Source organism: Artemia sp. Qi Xiang Cuo, chromosome 18 (assembly GCF_049724085.1).
Source record: "Artemia sp. Qi Xiang Cuo chromosome 18, ASM4972408v1, whole genome shotgun sequence".
Lineage (NCBI taxonomy): Eukaryota > Metazoa > Arthropoda > Branchiopoda > Anostraca > Artemiidae > Artemia > Artemia sp. Qi Xiang Cuo.
The window spans coordinates 4794553-4818513 of NC_142811.1; the positions used below are offsets into that span (position 1 = coordinate 4794553).

General features: G+C 34.3%; 1 protein-coding gene across 3 annotated transcripts in view; it reads left to right on the top strand.

Moving 5' to 3' along the window:
- Positions 1–23961, top strand: part of jbug (filamin-type immunoglobulin domains fbug) — a 367002-nt gene that overhangs the window by 170175 nt on the left and 172866 nt on the right. For all 3 annotated transcript variants that reach the window (XM_089104337.1, XM_089104338.1, XM_089104339.1), the window contains 3 exons: positions 4489–4719; positions 17707–17851; positions 20892–20971. In XM_089104337.1, coding sequence (XP_088960463.1) covers positions 4489–4719; positions 17707–17851; positions 20892–20971 — 456 coding nt within the window. The remainder of the gene's footprint in view (positions 1–4488; positions 4720–17706; positions 17852–20891; positions 20972–23961) is intronic.

Here is a 23961-nt window from a genome sequence, read left to right on the forward strand (position 1 = left end):
ATCCCTGTAAGAAGGGTTTTTTCCAAAGAACTCCATTTAAAAATTGTGGAAACAATTGCATTAAAATTTATTTTGACATTCAAACCCACCCCCGTCCTGAGAAATTTTGTAGTAGAGCACTTTTCAGGTAGGATTATCAAAAAAATTAAGTAAAAGACAAAAGGTTTTACAATAAAAGTAAAAAGAGATTAAAAGTTAGAACGAACTGAAATTATTCCATACTTAGGGGGGCTGCTTCCCTTACTAACCCACCACTCTTTACGGTGAAGTCTCATTTTTTTGGCCCGCAAATGTCCCAGAACGACTTCTGAAACGCAAGAGCAATTGGAATAGGATAAAAAGTATTTTTCACACCCTATCAAGAATTAAAGGGCTCACTGATGTCCATTTACTTTAAATAACATGGTTTTAAGTTCAAATTTTTGACAGACAATTGTTTGCTAAAACACGTTAACTGTATTTACTGCACTCGAACGTTTTCAGTAAAGAAGTTTAATGTTTACCGCTAAGTGTAGTGGGTCAAGGAGGGCAATTGGTAGATCGGTAGTTGGTAGTAGGGTGTAGATTGGTAGTTATAGGCGAACAAATTTTATGTTATATTGAAATCGTATTGTCACTTTTTACTTTCATTTGGAATTACTTGTTTTTTTATTATATCAAGGCCTCTAAATTAGGGTTTCACGGAAATACCCTTCATACCTGACATGCATGCGAATACCACTTTTAAATCTAGATGATTAAAATGGGGACAAAAAAGCTACCCGAGCGGCTAAATAGATTACCTTGACGCAAATTTCTAGGCTTCAATAATAATTTGTTTTTCACGGTAGATTTTTTGTTTGTTTGGCCTTTCTAGTTTAACACTAGATTTAAATCAAAATTTTCACCTACAAAATAAAATTAATAGTACACTTTTGATGTGTATCTTCGACTGCCGTCTGTTATTTTAATCACACTTTCAAACAGTTCGTGGTAACGAACTGTAAGTAAGGAGCGACCCGGCTCAATAGTAACCGAAACTCCAAAAAATGGAATTTTAATACCAATAGATACATCAAAAGAATCAGATTTTTATGCTGATTTCAAATATATAAGTTTTATCAAGTTTAGTCCTACCCATCAAAAGTTACGTGCCTACAAAAATTTGCCTGATTTTCGAAAAAAGGGGAAAAGACCCCCTAAAAGTAAATTATAGAACATTAATGAAAATCTCACCATCAGATATAGCGTAATAGAGATCCCTACTGTATTGGTTTCACGCTCCTATATGCAAAAATGTGGAATTTTGCATTTTTGCCTGAAGAAAGATCACGGATGCGTGTTTATTTGTTTTTTTTGTTTTTTTGTTTCTTTGTTTTTTTTGTTTTTTTCCCCAGGGGTGATCGTATCGATCCAGTGGTCCTAGAATATTGTGAGAGGGCTCATTCGAACGGAAATTAAAAGTTCTAGTGCCCTTTTTAAGGGACCAAAAAAAATGGAGGGCAACTAGGCCCCCTCCAACGCTCATTTTTTTCCCAAAGTCGCCCGATAAAAATTTTGAGATATCCATTTTGTTCAGCATGGTCTAAAATATAATAACTATGTCTTTTAGGATAACTTAATCCTCCGACGTCCCTGGGGGGGGCTGAAAGTTATGAACTTTGCCCAATGTTTACATATAGATTTGGTTATTGGGAAGTATACAGACGTTTATAGGGGGGATTTTTTCTGGTAGTGGGGAGGGGTCGGGGTTTATGTGGGAGGATATTTCCGTGAAGGAAGTTTTCATGGGGGAAGGGACATTTCTATGAAGGGGGCACCGGATTTCCCAGCATTATTTGAGAAACGATCAGAAATTAAATAAAAAAAAAAAGTTTTTCGACTGAAACTAAGGAGCAACATCAAACTTAAAACGAACAGAAATTATTACGTATACGATCGGGATCATCCCCATGCCAATACCTCGCTCTTTACGCTAAAGATTTTTTTTAGTACTTTCATACGAGCTATTTATTCTAATTGACGGCCTTTGTGATTAAGGGGTCATTTTTAAAGAATTGGAACAAAATTCGAACTTTAGCGTAAAGAGCGAGGTGCTGACTAGGGGGCGAACCCCCTAATATACGTATTAAAAATACATGAATATAAAAGTTCGTTACGTATGTTAATTCGTAAGTTACGTATATTTATTACTAATAAAAACGTTCGTAAATAAAATTAAACAACTTTCGAGAAAGCCATTTAACCAAATAAAAGTAAAATTAGTATGCAAATTTTGTTTTAATTATTGATCTACGGTGAGCAAAAATCAAAACCTGCATTAATTCAAAAACGTTCAAAAATTAAATAAAAAAACAAGTTTTTTTTTAACTGAAAGTAAGGAGTGACATTAAAACTTAAAACGAACAGAAATTATTCCGTATATGAAAGAGGCTGTCCCTTCCTCAACGTCTAGCTCTTTACGCTAAAGTTTGACTCATTCTCAGAAGTCTATTTTTTAAACAATAAAACACTTTAGCGTGAGGAGCGAGGCGTTGAGGAGGGGACAACCCCTTTCATATACGGAATAATTTCTGGTCGTTTTAAGTTTTAATTTCACTCCTTACTTTCAGTTAAAAAAACTTTTTTTTGCTTAATAATAGAAAAATACCAGCTGACCATAATTTGTGTTCAAAAAGAAGAAGAAAAAAAGAAAACCAATGAATTTAAATAATCGTCGACAATCTAAGATACAGAATTTTTTCTTGGTAAGATTTGAGTAATTTTGAGAAAATACTCAAGATTTGAGTTTTTGTGGTCAGACATGAAACAGGTTTTGACATCAGATGCTTATTTTCGTTCCCATTTAAAAATATATTTTATTTTCAACAATATTCAAAGTTGTTTCAATAAAGCCTCATAGCTCTTCCAGGCTTGACGGCCTTACAAGCTTGACGGCATAAGCATGATAGTCATGGCAAAATTAGAACTTGGCGTAACCAAAAAAAAAAAGAAACCACCTAAAAAAGGCTAAAAAAAGGATCACCAGGCAGAGTCCTCTACCTGGCTCTAAGAAATTAACTCAAATTAATCATGAGATTCAAAAGCATGAGATTCAAAGTCCTTGTCGCGTTTTTTTGGCATGATCAGCGAAGTAGAAACTTAAGAGTACAAATATATATGAAAGTTGTTCGAGATAAATCTTTTATCAGAAAAATAGGAAAGTAGGAAAATAAGGGTCAAAAACTTTTTGTTTTTTTATCTATATTTAATCTTTTCTTGGGGGGCTTTCCCCGATTTTTTTTTTTTTTAATATAGTGTTTTATTTTAAGCCAGTTAATTATTTTATTATTTTAATAAAATAATTAACTATAATAAAATAATAAAAATAATTTTATTATTTCAACAAAATAATTAATTGACCTTAATTATTTTAAGCCAGTTACTTCGAATCCAATTTGTGACAAATTTATATTTTTAAAATTTAGAATCGGTGTGAAAATATGTTATTCTGTTTTCACTCTCGTCCCATCCCTTGGTTTTAACGCTTAAATTTTATTTTTAAGGCAGAAAAATTGTTTTAGACTAATTTTTACTCGTGGAAAATATTGACATCCCCTGCTCTTCACCTTTCACTTTTTGAAGGGTTTAAAAAAGCAAAAACAGTATAAAATCTACTGCTAGCCCTTTTCTAATAATTTGTATGAAAAACTGTCTCTGTAATATTACTTGTTCTCAGTATTATTTCGTTTTTCATTTATTTTTAGATGTTTCAACTTCCATAGTTTTTCGTATCATTTATTATCTCTTCTTATATAATCACTTGTTTTCAACTTTTACCTCTTATTTTTGCTCCTCTGTGGCGCAATTTTGAGTAGTATTATAAATTCAACAACATCAAATAACTTCATAAACGACAAAAAACGACAACGTCATGACATCATCAACAAACACAACAAAACAATTGTATCTCAACTGGGATAACCGGGACATATAAATTAAAGTGGTTTGACTTGTCACATTCCCTCCCACTGGAAATTTCTAAACGGATTCAGTGTCACTTTTATTCAATTGAAAAAATATATATACTTGGAGCAATATGGTTTTTCTTTGCTTAAACACCAACAACAACATCAAACCATCAACGTAGTTCAGTAGAGAACTACTTAAAGTGCACTGACTGCCTAATATATAGTAATATAGTTTTATATCTAGTTCTGTTTTCAAGTTTTGTGTTGCTTATTTTTTTTTTTCTTTTTATCAATATTCCATTTATTCTTACTGAATCATGATTCACTTTTTGCTTATGATTCATGTTTGTGTTTTAATATAATTTAACGTGAAACGTGATTCTGGCTTTTTTTAGCTTGCAGCAGTCGTTTGTCAGTAAAGTATTATCTTTTCTTCTAATTTACTTTTTACTGTGCTTCTATTTCTATTTTATCTTCTATTTCTTTCTGTTTTCTATTTCTATTTCTGTCTTTGTATTTCTGTATTCTATATTAACTTCTATTTCTTTCTGTTTCCTAGTAAATAAGGCACTGATCAGCAACCGGGATGAGACAGATGCTGTCCATTCGCGCATAGTCTCACGTCGTGACGTCAATGTAGAGGGAAGAGGACCCGATTTAGCAGCCGTTTCTGTTCGTGACGTCAATGTAGAGGGGAGAGGACTCGATTTGGCAGCCATTGGACGGACTTCGTCCTTCATTATTGAAAGCCAAGATATCAGAGCTGAGGATGTGACTGTGGTGATCAATGGTGAGTTAGACATTAGAGATGTTTTAAAAAATTGTGCATAGTTAGGGATTGAATTAAATTATAAATGTTATAATTAGAAATGTAATTCTTTCAAGAATTTTGGTGCGAAATATGAAATCATTTTTTTTAAGTCCTTTTTTTGAAAACTTTTTTTGAAATATGAAATCATTTTTTTTATACTAAAGAACACGAATTTTCTTTAGTTCCCATATATGAAATATAATATGATTATTAATATTCATGCATCTGTAGTTATGTAATAATTAAATAACTTAATATCTATATTAAAAAAAAAGAATCTTTGAGCACATAAAAGACAAGGATAAGAAACACAAGATAATTGAACACAGCATAACACACGTGTTATATAATATATTATATAATATTATATTTAATATATATAATATTAAAATATAATATTATAATATATATTATAATGTATATAATATAATATTATGTAATATAATATATTACATTGTAAAAGATAACATTGTACAAAAATACTTTTAAATATGCTTCTTTCAGGAGTTCCGATGACAATAATATTATCAATATAAATATAATCAAGAGTTGTATAATCATTAATATCATTGGTACTATTACTAACAACTCACTGCAGCACCAAGCCACCTGAGGCAAACAGCTACGCACGCTCCTCCTCCATCCCAATCTATTCAAAGCCTCTCTCTTTACACACTCCCAAGAAGTTCCCATTTCTGAAAAGCAACGAAAAGCGGGATGATCTTTCAATGGAGAATTTTTCATGGGGGAAGAGAATTTCCATGATAGGGGCGCTGGATTTTCCAGCATTATTTAAGAAAACAATCAGATATCCAAAAGCATGCTCTCACCCCGACATCCTCTCACGCCGTTTGGTGGCGACCTGCTTTTCGTTTGGACCTAGAAGGTTGCACGACAAGGACGATCTTGGGCAATCTGTCACCCTCCATCCGCAGAGCATGTCCTAGCCATCTCAACCATTCTCTCATTTTAGCCGTAGAAAGCGGGATTGACCGACATTTTTCATACAGATTACTGTTTGAGATACTCTCAGTCAGTGGGGTACCCCAAAAAATCCGTTGGTAATTTCCCTGGAAAACATCTGGCAAATCCTCCTCCATTCTCTGGAGCGCCCACGCTTCAGAGCCATACTTGACCACTGTCATCACTGCAGCTTCAAATATTCAAATACTGATTCGCAGACTTATTTTCCTGTTCTTCCAAACTTTTTTCAACAGTGAAGAAAAATACCTTGGGCCTTGGCAATTTTACTTTTAACATCTTCACTGCGCCGACCGTCTTTACTAATAATACTACCTAGGTAAGTGAAGCTGTTTACTCGATGGATCTTCTTGTTACCCAACATTACCTCTTCGCCTTAGCATATTCATAGTCTTAGCGACTTAGTTTTCTTAGCGTTTATTTTCAAGCCTATTCTTGCACCCTCAACCCGCAAACTCACTAAGAATTCAAATTTTCACCTAGGATGCATAAATAATCTGCATAATCTAAGTCTAGTAGATTTTTACTTCCCCAATTAATTCAGTTATTTTTTACTTCCCCAATTAATTCAGTTGATTATAGCCCTAGAGAGCGGTATTGAACCACATTTTTCGTACAGCCTATTGTTTGAATTACGGTCAGTCAGCCGGGTACCCAGACCAATCCTTAAGTAATTTCTCTGGAAAACAACTAGCAAATCTTCATCCGCTTTTCGAAGCGCCCGTGCTTCAGAGCCATATTTGACTACTGTCATCACTGTAGCTTCTAATGCTCTAATCGTGGTTTGTACACATGTCTTCCTATTCTTACAAACTTTTTTTAACTGTGAAAAAAACACCCTGAGCCTTGGCTATTCTACTTTTAACATCTTCACTGCTCCCCCCATTTTGACTAATAATACTACCTAGGTAAGTGAAGCTGTCCACCTGATCAAACTTCTCATTTCCCAACGTCACCTTTTTATCTTCACTTACTTTGAGCCATAGCGACTTTGTCTTCTTAGAATTAACTTTTAGACCTATTCTTGCTTCCTTAAGTCGCAAAACATCTAAAAGTTCATTCATTTTGCTCAAACTTTCCTCTAGGATGCTTAAATCATCAGCATAATATAAGTCCAGGAGAGTTTTTCCTCCCCATTTGATTCCTTAGTGTCCCATTGCCTTCACTGTGCTTCTTTGGACAAAGTCATCAAAATGATCCATATAAATGGGGATAGTATGCAACCCTACTGAACTCTGATTTAATATGAAACCAGCTAATAACCTTATTTCCGACCTTAACCGCAGCAATGCTATTCTAATACATAGCACTAATCGCTTTTAATGTATTTATCTGGTATACCATACAAGGACAGGACCTTCGCTAAAGAACTTCTGTCAGCTGAATCAAACTTCTCATAATCGATAAGGCTGAGGACTAAAGGGGTTTAATGATCGAGGCACTTCTTAACTATTAAACTAAGAGTGGTCGACGCACATTCTCCCCTTCCTAAAACCGTGCTGTTCTTCTCTTAAAACTTTATCTACGGAATCTCTAAGTCTAAAAAGCATCATCATACTAAGCAATACTAAGGCTTCCTCTAGAAACTAAGCTAATGCCTCTATAATTACCACACTCACTCTTATCACCTTTCTTATAGAGGGGCTTAACTAGAGTTTTCCTAAAATTGTTAGGTACTTTCTCTTTTTCAAAATCATATTCATAATATTCAGTAATTTGCCTCTAATTTTACAACCACCATATTTAAAAGAAAATCATTGACCATACTATCAGCACCTGAGGCCTAATTATTTTTTAATCCTTTTAGTTCTGTGAATAATACTTCTTCACAAAACAAATCTACATTCGCTTCCAAAGTGTCACAATCTTTTTCATTCTTCTCTATATCTTTTGCTTTTTACCTTTTATTGTAGCTTCTATTCTATTCTGTAACTTCTATGTAACTATTCTATCCTATTCTAACTCAATCTAGTTTACCATATTCTCAAAATATTCTGCCCAACTCTCTTTAACTCCTTCCCTATCACTAGTTGTAGCCCCGTTCTTAACTTTAGGTGGGAGAAGTCCAGATTGACTTTTCCCTCTCAATTTATTAACATTCCAGTGCAATATTTTACTATAATGCCGTCTAGCTGCATGTTCCAGGTCTTCAGCAATTTTATTCATGGCCTCCACTTCACACCTCCTTAGTTCATATTTTAATGCTTTCCCCACTTCCTTTACATTCCTTTTGTTTTCACATTTTATTGCTTTCTCCAGTTTCTTTACATTTCTATTATTTTCATATGATCTATCTCTCAAATAATTCTTGTCCTCCTCTCTATTAAACATTAAATAAGAAAAACAAGTTTTTTTTAACTGAAAGTAAGGAACGACGTTAAAACTTAAAACGAACAGAAATTATTCCGTATATGTAGGGGGCTGTCCCCTCCTCATCACCTCGCTCTTTACGCTAAAGTTTTTTTTATTGTTAAAAAAAGTAGAGTTGTGAGGAAGTCAAACTTTAGCGTAAAGAGCGAGGCGTTAAAGAGGGGACAGCCCCCATCATATACAGAATTATTTCTTTTCGTTTTAAGTTTTAACGTCCTTCCTTACTTTCAGTTAAAAAAAAAACTTGTTTTTTTTAAAACTAATTCGTGAACATTTTTTAATTGATGAAGGCTTTGATTTTGACTTATCATACATCGGTCATTTAATCAAAATTGCATATTAGTTTTACTTTTATTTGGTTAAATGGCTTTCCCAAGAGTTGTTGAATTTGATTTATAGACGTTTTTATTAGTAATACGTAACTTACGAATAAACTTACGTTACGAACTTCTATATTCATAAGCTTTTAACACGTATATTAGGGGATTTGCCCCCTAGTCAATACCTTGCTCTTTAAGCTAAAGTTCGAATTTTTTTCCAATTCTTTAAAAATGACCCCTTAATCACAGTCAGTTGATCAGTTGAAATCAGTTGAAAAACTTTTTTTTTTATTTAATTTCTGATTTTTTTTCCTTTAATAATGCTGAGAAATCCGGCGCCCCCTTTATAGCAATGTCCTTTCCCCGTGAAAACTTCCTTCATGGAAAGATCCTCCCATATAACCCCCAAACCACCACCCCCCAACCTACCAGAAAAAATCCCCCCCTGAAAACGTCTGTATGCTTCCCAATAACCAATACTATACGTTAACATTGAGTAAAGCTCATAACTTTCAGCCCGCCCCCCGGGGACTTCAGCGGATTAAGTCATCCTAAAAGACATATTTATAATATTTTCGACCATGTTGAACAACATAGTTATCTCAAAATTTTGATCGGGTGACTTTGGGAAAAAAATGAGCTTTTGAGGAGATATAGGTGTCCTTCATTTTTTTGTTTACACAAAAAGAGAACTATAAGTTATGATTTTCATTCGAATAAGCCCTCCTGAGACATTATACGATCACTGGGTCAATACAATCACCCCTGGGGACAAAAACAAACAAATAAACACGCATCCAAGATCTTTCTTCTGGCAAAAAATGCAAAATTCCACATTTTTGTAGATAGGTACTTGAAACCTCTACAGTAGGGTTTTCTGATACGCTGAATATGATGGTGTGATTTTCATTAAGGTTCTATGACTTTTAGGGGTCTTTCCCCCTTTTTTCTAAAATCAGCCAAATTTTCTCAGGCGCATAACTTTTGATAGGTAAGACTAAACTTGATGAGACTTATATATTTGAAATCAACATAAAAATCTGATTCGTTTGATGTATCTATTGGTATAAAATTCCGTTTTTTAGAGTTTCGGTTACCATTGAGCTGGGTCGCTCCTTACTTACAGTTCGTTACCACGAACTGTTTGATAAAGCATTTTCGATAATATTCGAAGAGGCATTTATAACTTCCTTTCCTAAGACACCATCAGTGACTTCACAAACTATTTTCCTAAAAATTGTTTGATACTAAAAAATAGCATTGATTATAACTTATTATGATTATATTTTGACAATCATACTTAATACCACATAATTATTAGTGTTAGTATGGTTTTGATTACAAGATTTGATTTAAATACGCACAAACATAAGAAAATAACAAATTAAACAAAATATAAACAAAGGCTCAATGACGTCTAAACTGGAAAGATATAAATGAAGTTTCAACAATTATTCAATTACTACAAAGGAAGTAGAAATGAAAACTGCAGAAATGTGGAAACTTTAAAACCTACAAAAATAAGTGGAATAATTGTCAAGTTGTTGTAAAAAACTGAGTGACTCCCTTCTCTGCCACGTTAAACCGTGAAAAAAAACATGACTAATTAGTTTTTCTTGACTAATTAGTTATAAATTTGAAGCTTAACAATATGTTGGGTAGAATTCTAGACAAGCTACTTTTCGGTATCTTGGGAAGTGGTTAGGTTAGGGAAATAAAACTTTCAGTAATGAATCCAGGGCCAAAACGTACTCCAAGAAGGTATTGCCAAGCTACTGTGTTAACCCTCTTCTGATTTCTATGTCTTTGAAACTTGCCTACTTGACAGGTCTATACATATTGGAATTTGGACAAAACAGCATTATACCTCAAGTTTCTGTTTTCAGTTTCTTCGTCTCTGGTTTCAGTTCTGAAAAATGCAATTTCTGTTATTTGAGTAAAATTTTCAGGCATATCAATTTTTTTTTTAAATTTTGGAAATGTATCGGCAGATATTTGAAACCTTATAAATTGGGATTGAGCAAAGTTGTGAAGCTCAAAATACTTTTATTGTACTTCACTTAAGCAGAAGACCTATTTTACAAGGCTTCACTTTTATAACACAAATATTTTTAAAGGACATCAAAGATCATTGCCCTGTAGAGGAATAAGGATTGAGGTAGGTAATTCTATATACCTTCCCGGGACATACTTTAGTCTGTTGATCCATCCCTGAAAGTTCCATTTCCCTAACGTAACTACTTTCCAAAATAGCAACAAGTAGCTTGTCTAGAATTTTACCATATGTTAATTCCCAAAGATAACTTCATTCAAAAGCAAGCTCCACGTTGGTGCAACATGTTCTTAGCTCATTCTTCACCAACGTTTCTTTTTATTCTAATTCGGCAACTTTTGCCTTTTTTTAAAGCCACAGTCAGCTCTTATTGTGACCGTAAAATTGCTCATTCCTAATAACCAGTTCACCAGTTATATAACCCTAATAAGCAGTTATAACCCATATAATACTAATAACCGATATAACCTAATAACCCATATAACCCTAATAACCAGTTCACCTAATAACCAGTTCAACTTTTTCGTCCTTACTATTGACATATTAATTTGCCATCGACTAATACAGGTGAGACTTCGCCATCAAGTGAGGCTTTCTATGTTGTGCTGGGCAGGCAAAACTGGTTATGAGTTTGCTTTTCTATCGCCTAGTATTGTAATAATTCCTGTTAGTTTTTTACCAACTTATGTATTGCACAGCTTTTTCAATATTACCGGGTATTCATCCGGTTTAGTTTTACATTGTCAGCATCTGCTTCTCTTTTTTAAGGTTCGGGTTCTTTTATTTACAAACTAAATACAACTACAATATGGGTATGCTCAGCTGAGAGTTTAGCTCGTATTACCAGGCAACCAATAACAAATAAAAACAAAAAACACATATAACTATATTTTTACACAATCACGCTCTTTTGTAAAATAAAAAAAGGCGGTTGAGGGATGAGGTCGGTTCAGGTACTAAATCTTTGGTTCCTGTCAACAGAATAATGTAATGTACTTTCACACTGCGCTGCAGAACCTTCTTCACTAGCAAAGCTTAAGACTTTCACGTTTTGTTACATAATCTTCTGAAGTAAATTGTCTCCGTAGCAAAGGCAGTAGCAAATAGAGTTAACGTCTTATTGAATTTGATGTTATGTAAGTTACTACTTACATAACTTACATAACTTACATGTTATGTAACTCTACTGATGATGATGACCGACTGTGTCATCGAAATATTTAGAGTCTCTGTTTTGTATTTTCGTTTCACTGTCTAATAAAAGGACCTATCCCTATTTGGAATTTTTATTGATTTGTTATGTAAGTTTATATTACGTTACGTTTGTATACATATTACGTTTGCGTAATATTATATACATATTGCGTTATGTAGTATATTACGTTTATATTACATAGAAATACAGTATTATGCTTTTGGGATGAGCTATATTTTGCAAATAGATTTTTCTTAGAAAACCTTTCACGCCGTATTTCCGTCACATAAGACCATAGTAATAGCTTGAATAGCCTTCTCTCTTCTACATTTTAATTTCTCAATTGTTTGTTTCTAATGATTTTGGATGACAATCTTGTTGTTTTTATGGATTTTACATTAGCCTAGTGTGAACGGACTTGTTCAAGTGTGAAATATTTATACTCAACGTTACATTACTTAACCACTTACCATAGAAATTTTTTTTCCACATTGTGAAAGCCACTTAACACTTCATTGGCTAGTATTGTGCAATTTATTTGAAATTAAATGGCAAAAAACAAAACAAAATTTTTGAATAAAAGTAAAGAGCAGGTCTTTACTTGCTCTTAGTATTTATATAGCAATTTACTTGCCAAAAGTAAATCCAAAGTAAGCTTTTTTTAACTTGAAGATTTTCTATATTTATAATGTTATCATACCCCTGAAACAGTGTTGGGAATTACTTAAGTAAAAAGTACTTAAGTTGTTTCTTATGTAAATACCCTCACTTAAGTACTCAACTTAAGTAAAATACTCTGAAAATACTTAATTTTTGTACTTCAGCAAAACTAGAAGTCCTTGCGGTTACTTAAGTACTCAAGCACTTTTAGACCAGTGTTTAATTTCAATACCAACTTTATTGAGACGGCACTTACTTGAATCGTTTTGAATCTTCCTACAAGGAATTCTACTTTTATGATATAGTGCCCAGTAGCTCATATTTTAAGCAAGAAAACCGTGAAACAAAGGAGAATATGTTCAATTGCCTTTCGTTTTGAATGGACAATTTTTGGTAAAGTTCTACGAAATCATATTATCGAGTTAGGACTGAAGTGAATACACCATTCGATGCCTTTTTTTTATGCTGATTACGAATATAATAAGCATTTCTATCGGAAATGAATTTCAGCCCCCCCCCCCGTATAGGCCAATTCAGGGTTAGGTTAGGTTAGGTATAGCCTATAGAGGGGGGGGGCTGAAATTCATGTCCGAGAGAAATGCTTATTAAATTCGTAATCAGCATAAAAAAAGGCATCGAATGGTGTGCTCATTTTATTCCCTACTCAATAATATGATTTTGTAAAACTTTACCCAGTTTTTTAGATTAACGTAAACGTAAATACAGATGGGGCCATTTCAGCTGTGAAGTATAAAAGGCCATGATTAGTGAGTTTCAACTGACATTTCATAAATCCTTGACTGCAGACATTTGTTCCGCTAACAACAATTTGCTTGTTGTTAACAACAATTTGATTGCATCCACAAATGCTGATAAAGCCTTGAATGCTGTTTTATATAAGTTGCAATACTATGCTGTTTTTGCCGAATGTACTGCTCTTTGAAACGCTGTTAATAAGAGCTCAAAAGCCGCAGATGCTGTCAAGGAGGAATACGATAGACACCTCATAAGGACTGTGACAGCTTGATGGACTTACAAATATGACAGTGAAAACATATGATGGATTTTTGCAAAAATAGAAGCTTCATGATATTTGTGATGTCTTAAAGGAACCTAGGTTTAGTTATCATGACGTAGATGTCATAAAGCCATCAGCGGTTTCTCTGGATATCTTTCAGTGGAAATAAAAGTGCCAATATGGTACAATTTACCCTAAAATTCGAACTTTTGGAAAGAAGCTTAAGATTTAGTGAGGTTTTTCTAGCCACTGGTATATGCCCTTCTTATGGGTATGGAGGAAATATTTCCTACTATCCTGGAAGACTTTTTCATGCAAAAGATTATGCCATTTGAATTCATCCCTATTTTAAACTTAAGTCGTTCCATAGCGAGAGTAGGAATGTAACTGTTCATATCTTGGTAGAAAAAGCAAAAAATGGTTGAAAATTCCAAAGCTGATAACAAGACTGACAGAAGTGACAGAGTCATCTACTTTTCTGGTGATGAACACTTTGACAATAGCACTGTATATAAATACTCGTAATATACAGTAGAATCATTCCCTATCTCAACCACTATACAAAGCCGGACTGAAATGCAAGTGCTCCGGAGAACGTATAAATATAAGCGATATTAGATTTTTTCATGGGCAGACAAGTCAGATTTCTCTTGAACGTGAAACTTGGCTTCACCTTTGTAACACTAAATTTTAAAGAATCCAATTCTAAATTAATTTATTCCAATACATATATAAAAATCGATAATTAGTGGTGCAATGTTATTATTATATGTTTTTAGAAATTACGTGTAGGTTTCGAAATTTCGAGTTGGTTTCAAAGGCATTTTGAGAAAGTTTATGCGAAAATACGTGTTCCAGGGTTCTCATTTCATCTGCCATCAGCGGTCCAATGAACGAGGACGCACGAGTATATGGGTGGAGCTTTTATAAACACCAACACTGTAGTTGACCAAATATTACTCAGATGTGATCCTACTGTATATTATCTATATACAGTGGACAATAGTGACCAAGAAACTACTACAAACATTTCAGAGAATGGTGAATGCTATGAAAATAGTGTGAAGGTGGAGATTCTTTCATATGTGGCTCATTGGTGAAAAGAATTAACCATGCAAAAAGACTACCCAAGAATAACGAAAGTTTTTAGAAAATTTAACTGCATAATTCTTTCGTTCTCACCCACGGAACTACTGTTTTCTTCTCGTGCAGGTATTTTACCCCAAAATGGACATGTTTGGAGATGCTATGTTTGAAAAACTACTACTCTTCAAGGGGAAAAGTAATCAAGAAATCAAATTGAATTGAGTGCCTATTTTACCTAACTAGCATTCTGATATTTTAAATATAATGACCTTTAATCTAAGAGTTCCTGTATCTGGTAATTGAAGTACAAATCAGTTTCTTTTGTCTTTGCCAGGTATCTTTTAGTTTGGGTTGAGAAACATATATTCGAGGACAAACATTTTACTACTGACAACTAGCAGTTGGCATGATCGCAGTCCAGAGGGTACCATTGCCATAGGAGGTTTTTCTAACAAATATCAGCATGGAACCTTTTTGGGTAGTAAACTCTATGAAACAAATGCAAGTGGTATTCCTTCCTGTTTACCTTTTTTGTGTGGTCTTCATCAGTACCTACCTGGAAACCAAGTAGATACCACAGTGGCGACAAACATTTTACTTCTGACAACTAGCAGTTAGTATGATTACAGTCCATAGGGTACCATTGCCATAGGAGTTTTTCTAACAAATATCAGCATGGAACCTTTTTGGGTAGTAAACTCTATGAAATAAATGCAAGTGGTATTCCTTCCTGTTTACCTTTTTGTGTGGTCTTCATCAGTACCTTCCTGGAATCCAAGTAGATACCACAGTGGCGACAAACGTTTTACTTCTGACAACTAGCAGTTAGTAGGATTACAGTCCATAGGGTATCATTGCCATTGGAGTTTTTTCTAACAAATATCAGCATGGAACCTTTCTGGGTAGTAAACTCTATGAAATAAATGCAAGTGGTATTCCTTCCTGTTTACCTTTTTGTGTGGTCTTCATCAGTACCTTCCTGGAAACCAAGTAGATACCACAGTGGCGACAAACGTTTTACTTCTGACAACTAGCAGTTAGTAGGATTACAGTCCATAGGGGATCATTGCCATTGGAGTTTTTTCTAACAAATATCAGCATGGAACCTTTCTGGGTAGTAAACTCTATGAAATAAATGCAAGTGGTATTCCTTCCTGTTTACCTTTTTGTGTGGTCTTCATCAGTACCTTCCTGGAATCCAAGTAGATACCACAGTGGCGACAAACTTTTTACTTCTGACAACTAGCAGTTAGTAGGATTACAGTCCATAGGGTATCATTGCCATTGGAGTTTTTTCTAACAAATATCAGCATGGAACCTTTCTGGGTAGTAAACTCTATGAAATAAATGCAAGTGGTATTCCTTCCTGTTTACCTTTTTGTGTGGTCTTCATCAGTACCTTCCTGGAAATCAAGTAGATACCACAGTGGCGACAAACATTTTACTTCTGACAACTAGCAGTCAAGGCCGTATCCAGGGGGGGTTACCCGGTTTGACCCCCCGAAATTTTTGACCGACTCGAAAATAAGTCGAAAATTAGTAAAACCTAGGTAAAAATCAGTGAAATTAGTCGAAAAATGAGTCAAAAATTAGTAAAACCCCCCCAAAAAAGTCAACAATTAGTAAAACCTCCCCTGAACAAAAATCCTGGATACGGCCCTGCTAGCAGTTGTCAGAAGTAAAATGTTTGTCCACCAAACACTTTTCTTTTCTTTATGTGTTTTTTTAATTGGTTTAGTTCGTTCTTTTTCCTTTCTTCTTTGTTTCCCGTTAAAAAAGGCTTCCGAACGTGAATTCAAAATTTTCACACTTTTCCTATTATTAGTGTTAAAAGGGCTTTTTCTTTATTTTGCCACTATCTTATTGAAATATTATACCCGTTTTCTAAATTTTTATTTCGTTTTAATTATTATCTTTCGAAGGTTGGTTGTGAAGGCTGAGTTACGAATTTTCTGAAAGAATATTATAAAACAAAAAAGAGTAGTACTATTAGGTTATTTATTTTGTGCTCTTCGTAAATACCATGATTGCTTTTCTGATAATACACACCACCCCCACCCCCTTCCCGTGATTGTCCCAGATATAGCCCTAGGTCGAGGCACCACTAACCTAAATGTTTGGTGGAGGGGGGGCACAAACAGGCCAATTTTACTAATAGGCTCACTAGGCCCTGAGGGGCGCTTACTGCCTTAAGGGGTGCTTAAGGGGGCCATAAATTATCACTGCGTAATTTTTCCCCAGTGATACTTATGAATTATAAGTAAAACTTTAGTACTTTAATACTGAAGTACTGTGAAAATACTTGAGTACTTAAGTATTTTAAAAAATGCTTATTACTTAAGTAGAACTTTGGAGAAATACTTGATGCTTATACTTAAGTAAACATTTTCTGGAGTACATTTTACTTGCATTTAAGTAAATATAAAAATACTTGGCACATCGCTGCCCTGGAAACCCTCCATGGCTTTACATGAAGTTTACAATTAACGTTTGGTAAAAAAAATTTGGTAACGTTTGGTAAATAAAAAAAATAGTAATCCTAAAGACTAGTTTTATACATTTCGTGTTGTAAGGCATTAAATTGTGACTAAAACTTAAATAGATTTTCCATTTTTTGTTCTTATTTATTTTATAAGATTTACGTACTGCATGCACTTTAAAACTGGTTTTGTAAATAAAAAATAATCTATAATATACCTAAGCACTAGTTTTACACACTTTGTGTTGTACGGCATTAAATTTTTTGTAAAAACTTGAATGAACTTCCTTTTTATATTATTATTGGTTTTATATTTTCTCTCGTAAAAAATGCGCTTCACAGTTAATTTTTCGAAGGAAATCTAGTATATGGTGTTTCAACAACTAGTTTTGCACATTTTTCAGTGTATTGCGTTGAAGTATGAAAAATATTGAATTTTTAATGCTTTTACTTGTTTATTTTATAAGTTGACTTCATGCACTGCATGTACTCTACAATTAATTTTTGAGAAGAAATAAATAATTTCTAACAAGAATATTCCTAACAACTATTTTTGTACATTTTGTATTGTATGGCATTAAGTTGAGAATTAGAATTCAAACAGACTGTCTGTTTTTTCTGATTTATTTTGCAATGTAAGTTGAGGTATTGGATGCACTAGACAATTAATTTTTGAAAAGAAAAAAATAAAATAATGTATCCCTGACAACTAGATTTGTATATATTACGTTGCATAACATTCAACTGTGAATAAAAATTTGAACAGAATTTTTTTTTTTTTTATAATTTGAAGTTAATTTTCAGGCCCTATGGGAACGACTGTTAAACCACGCGTTTTTGATGGACCAAAATCGCAAAGCGTTACCATTGAATTTTCGACCACGTATATCGGAGAGTATATTATTGACGTCCTTCTTCTGGGCCAACCCTTACCAAACTCACCATTTAGGTAAGTAACTCCTTTCTTTGTATTCCCTCTAATGCAGGAAGTTTTCTGAAAGAATATGAAATATAGTGGGAACATATATATTGGATTATATAGTGCTCCATTAGGGGTAGGGGTGGGGGTAATTTCAAGGACTATACTTTTAGAAGTGAGGCTAGTAAGTATTTAACTCCTCAACCTCTTCAAGACGTTTGAGAGTAGCAGGATTTTTAGGCCTACATCTAGGCGTTAATGTTTTTCAAGTGTAATGTAAAGTCTTTTGAATGAAAGTAGCCCAAAGCAGCGCTCTGTTTAGCCCTACTGAATTGTCAAAAAGCATAATTTGCATCCTTCATGTGTGACCTAGCTATGTTAATCTTTTTTCATTATAGCCCTAGATTTTCAGGTCAAACCACATTTTTGTTCTACTTCTTGTTTGATATACTGTTGGCGAGACAAATTCCTATAGCTATTCTTAGACGATGTGGCATATTTATTTTCACTCTAGTAGTACCAAAAATATTATACAAAATTATTTACAAAAATATTTATTTGACAGTAAGATTTTATACACGGCTCAATATGGTTTTATAAAAGGAAAGTCAATTGAACTGGCAATTCATGAGCTCTTACTAAATATTAATAATTCACTAGATGATGGTCAACACGCTTTGGCAATTTTTCTTGATGTCGCCAAGGCGTTTGACACCCTAAATCATTCGTTGCTTCTTTTTAAACTCAAGTCTTATGGGTTTTCAACACAAGCTGTTAAATTTTTTGCATCTTACCTTTCTGGGAGACGGCTAGATTGTGTTGATAGATCTCGTGATCTCCGTTCCGAAACTTTTCCGATTAAATACGGAGTGCCTCAGGGCTCTGTCCTTGGGCCTATTCTATTTCTTCTTTTTATAAATGATTTGCCACAAGTTTTGCCTATTTGTAGAATTATAATATTTTCTGATGATGTAGTAATATTTGCTTCTCACCGGGACCTATAAGTTCTTTTCCAGAACCTCGAAAGTACGTTACTAGCTGTATCTGATTGGTATTCAAGGAATTTACTAGCTCTTAATGAAAAAAAATGTCAATATATGTTATTTTCGCGAACGGTCTTAAATGGTCTTGAATTAAAACGGGTAGATCAGTTCAAATATCATGGGATTATTTCAGATGAAAATTTGACATTTCATAAATATGTAAAAACACTATCGTTAAAGACTGCCTGGAATATTGGCATGCTAACTCGTCTTCGTCGTTTCTTTCCTAAAGCTATTCTAAAATCTATGTATTATTATTTCGTCCACACATATTTTCTCTATTGTATTTCGGTTTGGGCATCTACCTTTTCGTCTGTTTTCAAATCTCTCCAAATACTTCAGAATAAACAATGAGGATTCTTTTTAATGTTGATTGCAGATCTTTAGTTCGATACCTATATGGGACTTCAGGAATTTTTTCTTTGGACCAACTTCATTTAATTTCTATCTCTAGTATTTTTCACGATTATCAATATAGTAATTTACCTGTAAATTTCTGCGACATTTTCCCAACTAATTCTCAATTTCATAATTGTCCTACTACACATCGTTCAGACTTTCGGTGCGAAATTCGCCTGACATCGAGAGCGGGATTCAGCATCCGTCACACTTGGCCAAAAATCTAGAACTCAATTCCAGCATCAGTTCGAGAATGCAGCAACAAGCGACATTTTCTAAGACTGGTGAAGAAATATCTTATGACATGCTAAGCATTTTGTTCATTAGGATTTTCTTTTTCGTTGTTGTAAAATTTAGTTAGAAAATGGCTGTGTATTTTCGTTGGCAATATTTTCAGCGCTAAAGTATGCCACCAGGCATGTGCGCTGTTTTGTGAAATTTATTTATATATGTGTTATAAATAAAAATATACTACTCTATTCTACTCTACCCACACTTCAGAAAAATGACTAGCAACTGTCATTACCGTAGCTTACAGTAAGATAAAATATTCCTCAACAAATCACCACCACAAGTCTGGGTGGCTCGAATTCGTACTTCAGAGTAAAAAAAAAAAAAAAAAAAAAAACAAGAAAAAGGACAATTACCTCAAAAAAATGTTTAAAAACAGCAATACCCTTAAAACTGAGTAAGGAGTACAATAAATAAACAGAATAAAAAATTCATTCATTTACCTTTGTGTAAAGTTCTTCACTAGGCTGCAGTGGATTCTGCAAAAACTATGATTTTACCAGATTGGTCAAAAACAGATATCCACACCTATATATATATATATATATATATATATATATATATATATATATATATATATATATATATATATATATATATATATATATATATATATATATATATATATATATATATATATATATACGTATGTATGTATGTATGTATGTATGTATGTATGTATGTATATATATATATATATATATATATATATATATATGTGTGTGATATATATATATATATATATATATATATATATATATATATATATATATATATATATATATATATATATATATATATATATATATATATATATATATATGTGTGTGTGTGTGTGTGTGTGTGTGTGTGTGTGTGTGTGTGTGTGTGTGTGTGTGTGTGTGTGTGTGTGTGTGTGTGTGTGTGTGTGTGTGTGTGTGTGTGTGTGTGTGTGTGTGTGTGTGTGTGTGTGTGTGTGTGTGTGTGTGTGTGTGTGTGTGTGTGTGTGTGTGTGTGTGTGTGTGTGTGTGTGTGTGTGTGTGTGTGTGTGTGTGTGTGTGTGTGTGTGTGTGTGTGTGTGTGTGTGTGTGTGTGTGTGTGTGTGTGTGTGTGTGTGTGTGTGTGTGTGTGTGTGTGTGTGTGTGTGTGTGTGTGTGTGTGTGTGTGTGTATATATATATATATAGGTGTGAGTAGGGAGTGTCTTTGGGGAAGGAGTTTCCGTGCGACGGTTTAGTGTTTGCTTTTTTTGAAAAAAGAGAGGCACAACGTAACCTCCTGCACCTGAGCGTATTCTAACCTCCTTAAAAGGATATTTTATTTTTACTTTTTGATGAGTTGTTTTTTTCCTTTTTTCAGGTGTTTTGCTTACAATTCTCAGGAAATTCGAGTTGGTGACATTCCTGATGGCGTAGTCGGTGAGCCCGTAGAATTTGAGAGTAAGCTACTTTAATTTTGTTTGCATTCGTCTGTTACGCATGTGAAGGTAGAATCCACGGGGGGGGGGGGGGTTGACCCCCCCACCCCCTTCGGTCCCCCCCGGCCCGGCCCCCTCCCTCCGAAAAAAATCCCTCCCAAAAATATATATATATATATATATATATATATATATATATATATATATATATATATATATATATATATATATATATATATATATATATATATATATATATATATATATATATATATACATATATATACATATATATATATATATATATATATATATATATATATATATATATATATATATATATATATATATATACCTACACTTGCTTCGTCAAGTAGGAAAACATCTACTTGAGCTAATTCTAAATCTGTGCTTGAACGAGGTCTTATACAGGAAACAGAATCTGATGAAAATGGAACTTTCAAGCCAAAGGTCTTGTGTATTGTTAGTCCAAATGGCACTAAAGTTGCTGCTATTCCTGTATAAACCATACATTGTTCTTTGTAATTTTTTCCACGCAGTGTGTGATACAAGGTATCATAAGAAAATGTTTTACCGGTACCGCCTGGTCCATCCATTGCAAAAACATTTTTTCCCAAAATAATTAGGATCATTGACAGCCAGTAAAATATTGTCAACAATTTCAAGCTGTTTTTCTTGCAGAAGCCGATACATACTATTTCCAGTAACAGCTGACTCACTGAAATTCGGTAATTTCAAACTTCGGTCATTTTCATAGGTCTCAATGTTTTCCAAGCCGTATCGTTCCACCCAAATCTAACATTTCGACCTTCTATTGCCATCGTATTTAACTTCGATGCAATAATAGGATAGAATGCTTTACTGCAAGATCTTAGGATAAATTATTTCGTCTTGCATGCAAAATGCCATCCTCCGCCAACTGATTTTTTAATCTTTCCCAAAGAGGCTTGCGATCTGCAGGATTACCATAAAGCGAAGAACCAGTGTGAAGAGTATTCGCATTACAGAAGGTATTTTGAACAGTGCCGATTCTTCTCGGGCGTTTAACCACTGTTTGTCGTCGACTTCAAGGCCATGAGCCTGGTATGCTTTTTTGTATAATGGAATATACAACGTTATCAACTGTTTTAAGATCTTCAAAACTTGTTGCATTCTTCACACGATACAAAAGTACTCGTAAATAGAAGCACTTGGAAAAAACTGCAAAATGTACGTTGTGGATTCGTCCAATAACACGTAATCGACGGATTCTATGTTCCCATGTAGCCTACTTGTAATGCCATTCCATTTATACTGCTCAGGCATTTCGTAATAATAGAGAAATTCCTTCCTTTTCATTTGTTTTAACGCCTTGTTGTGTCAAAAATACACTTCAAACATGCCTAAGTAAAGAACGATGTGGGCACAATGTGATTTTTTTTTCTCCACCCGGGCACTTCGTATCGAAGGAGTTGTCGTAGAAACTTCGAAATGGGCTCATTCGATTGGAAGTTGGAGTGGCTAGTGCCCTTTTTAATAGTCGAAAGTGATTGGAGGGCAACTAGCCCCCTACGCCCATCATTCCCCCAAATGCATCCATTCAAAATTTTAAGATAGCCGTTTTGTTCAGCGTAGTTGATTTCTAGATAGAAAATATGTTTTTGAGGAGGACACTCCCTAACAACCCTCGGGGCAAGGGTTTTAAGTTATGCCCTGAGGGCATATAAGAATGATGTTGGCACAATGTACTATTTAATATTTCTCCTTTAGAGCAGGGCACTTCCTATAGAAAGGGTCGTCGTAGAAACTTCAAAAGGGGCTCATTCGATTGGAAATTGAGAGTTTAAGAGTTGAGAATTTAAGGGTTGCAAGGGTTGTAAGTTATGTCCTGGGGGTATATAAGGTTTTCATAGAAGGTGTTGTCGTAGAAGCTTCAAAACAGGCTCATTCGATTGGAAATTCGAAGGGCTAGTACCCTTTTTAATAGTCTAAAGAGTTTAGAGGGCAACTATCCCACTCCCCCCCCCCCACACCCATCATTTCCCCAAACACATCCAATCAACATTTTGAGATAGCCGTTGTGTTCAGCGTAGTTGATTTCCAGATAGAAAATATGTTTTTTGAGAAGGACACTCCCCCACAGCCCTCAGGGCAAGGGTTTTAAGTTATGCCCTGGGGGCATATAAGGTTTTTAAAGAAGGCGTTGTCGTAGAAACTTCAAACAAAGCTCATTCGATTAGAAATTCAAAGGGCTAGTAAAGAACGATGTGGGCACAATGTTTTTTTCTCCATCCCCGGGTACTTCGTATCGAAGGAGTTGTCGTAGAAACTTCGAAAAGGGTTCATTCGATTGTATATTGGAGTGGCTAGTGCCCTTTTTAATAGTCGAAAGTGATTGGAGGGCAACTATCCCCCCCCCCCTGCATGCCAATCATTCCCCCAAACATATGCAATCAAAATTTTTAGATAGCCAATTTGTCAGAGTAGTTTATTTTAAGATAGAAAATACGTTTTTGAGGAGGACACTCCCCCACAGCCCTCAGGGCAAGGATTGTAAGTAATGCCCTGGGGGCATATAAGGTTTTTATAAAAGGTGTTGTCGTAGAAACTTCAAAAAAGACTCATATGACTGGAAATTCAAAGGGCTAGTGTCCTTTTTAATAGTCGAAAGTGATTGGAGGGCAACTAGCCCCCCCCCCCACGCCCATCATTCCCCCAAACATTCAATCCAAATTTTGAGATAGCCATTTTGTTCAGTATAGTTGATTTCCAGATAGAAAATATGTTTTTGAGGAGGACACTCCCCCAAAACCCTCGGGGGAAGGGTTTTAAGTTATGCCCTGAGGGCATATAAGAACGATGTTGGCACAATGTATCATTTATCATTTTTGTTTTCCTTTGGAGCAGGGCACTTCGTATCAAAGAAGTTGTCGTAGAAACAACGAAAAGGGCTCATTCAATTGGAAATTGGAGTGGCTTGTGCCCTTTTTAATAGTCGAAAGTGATTGGAAG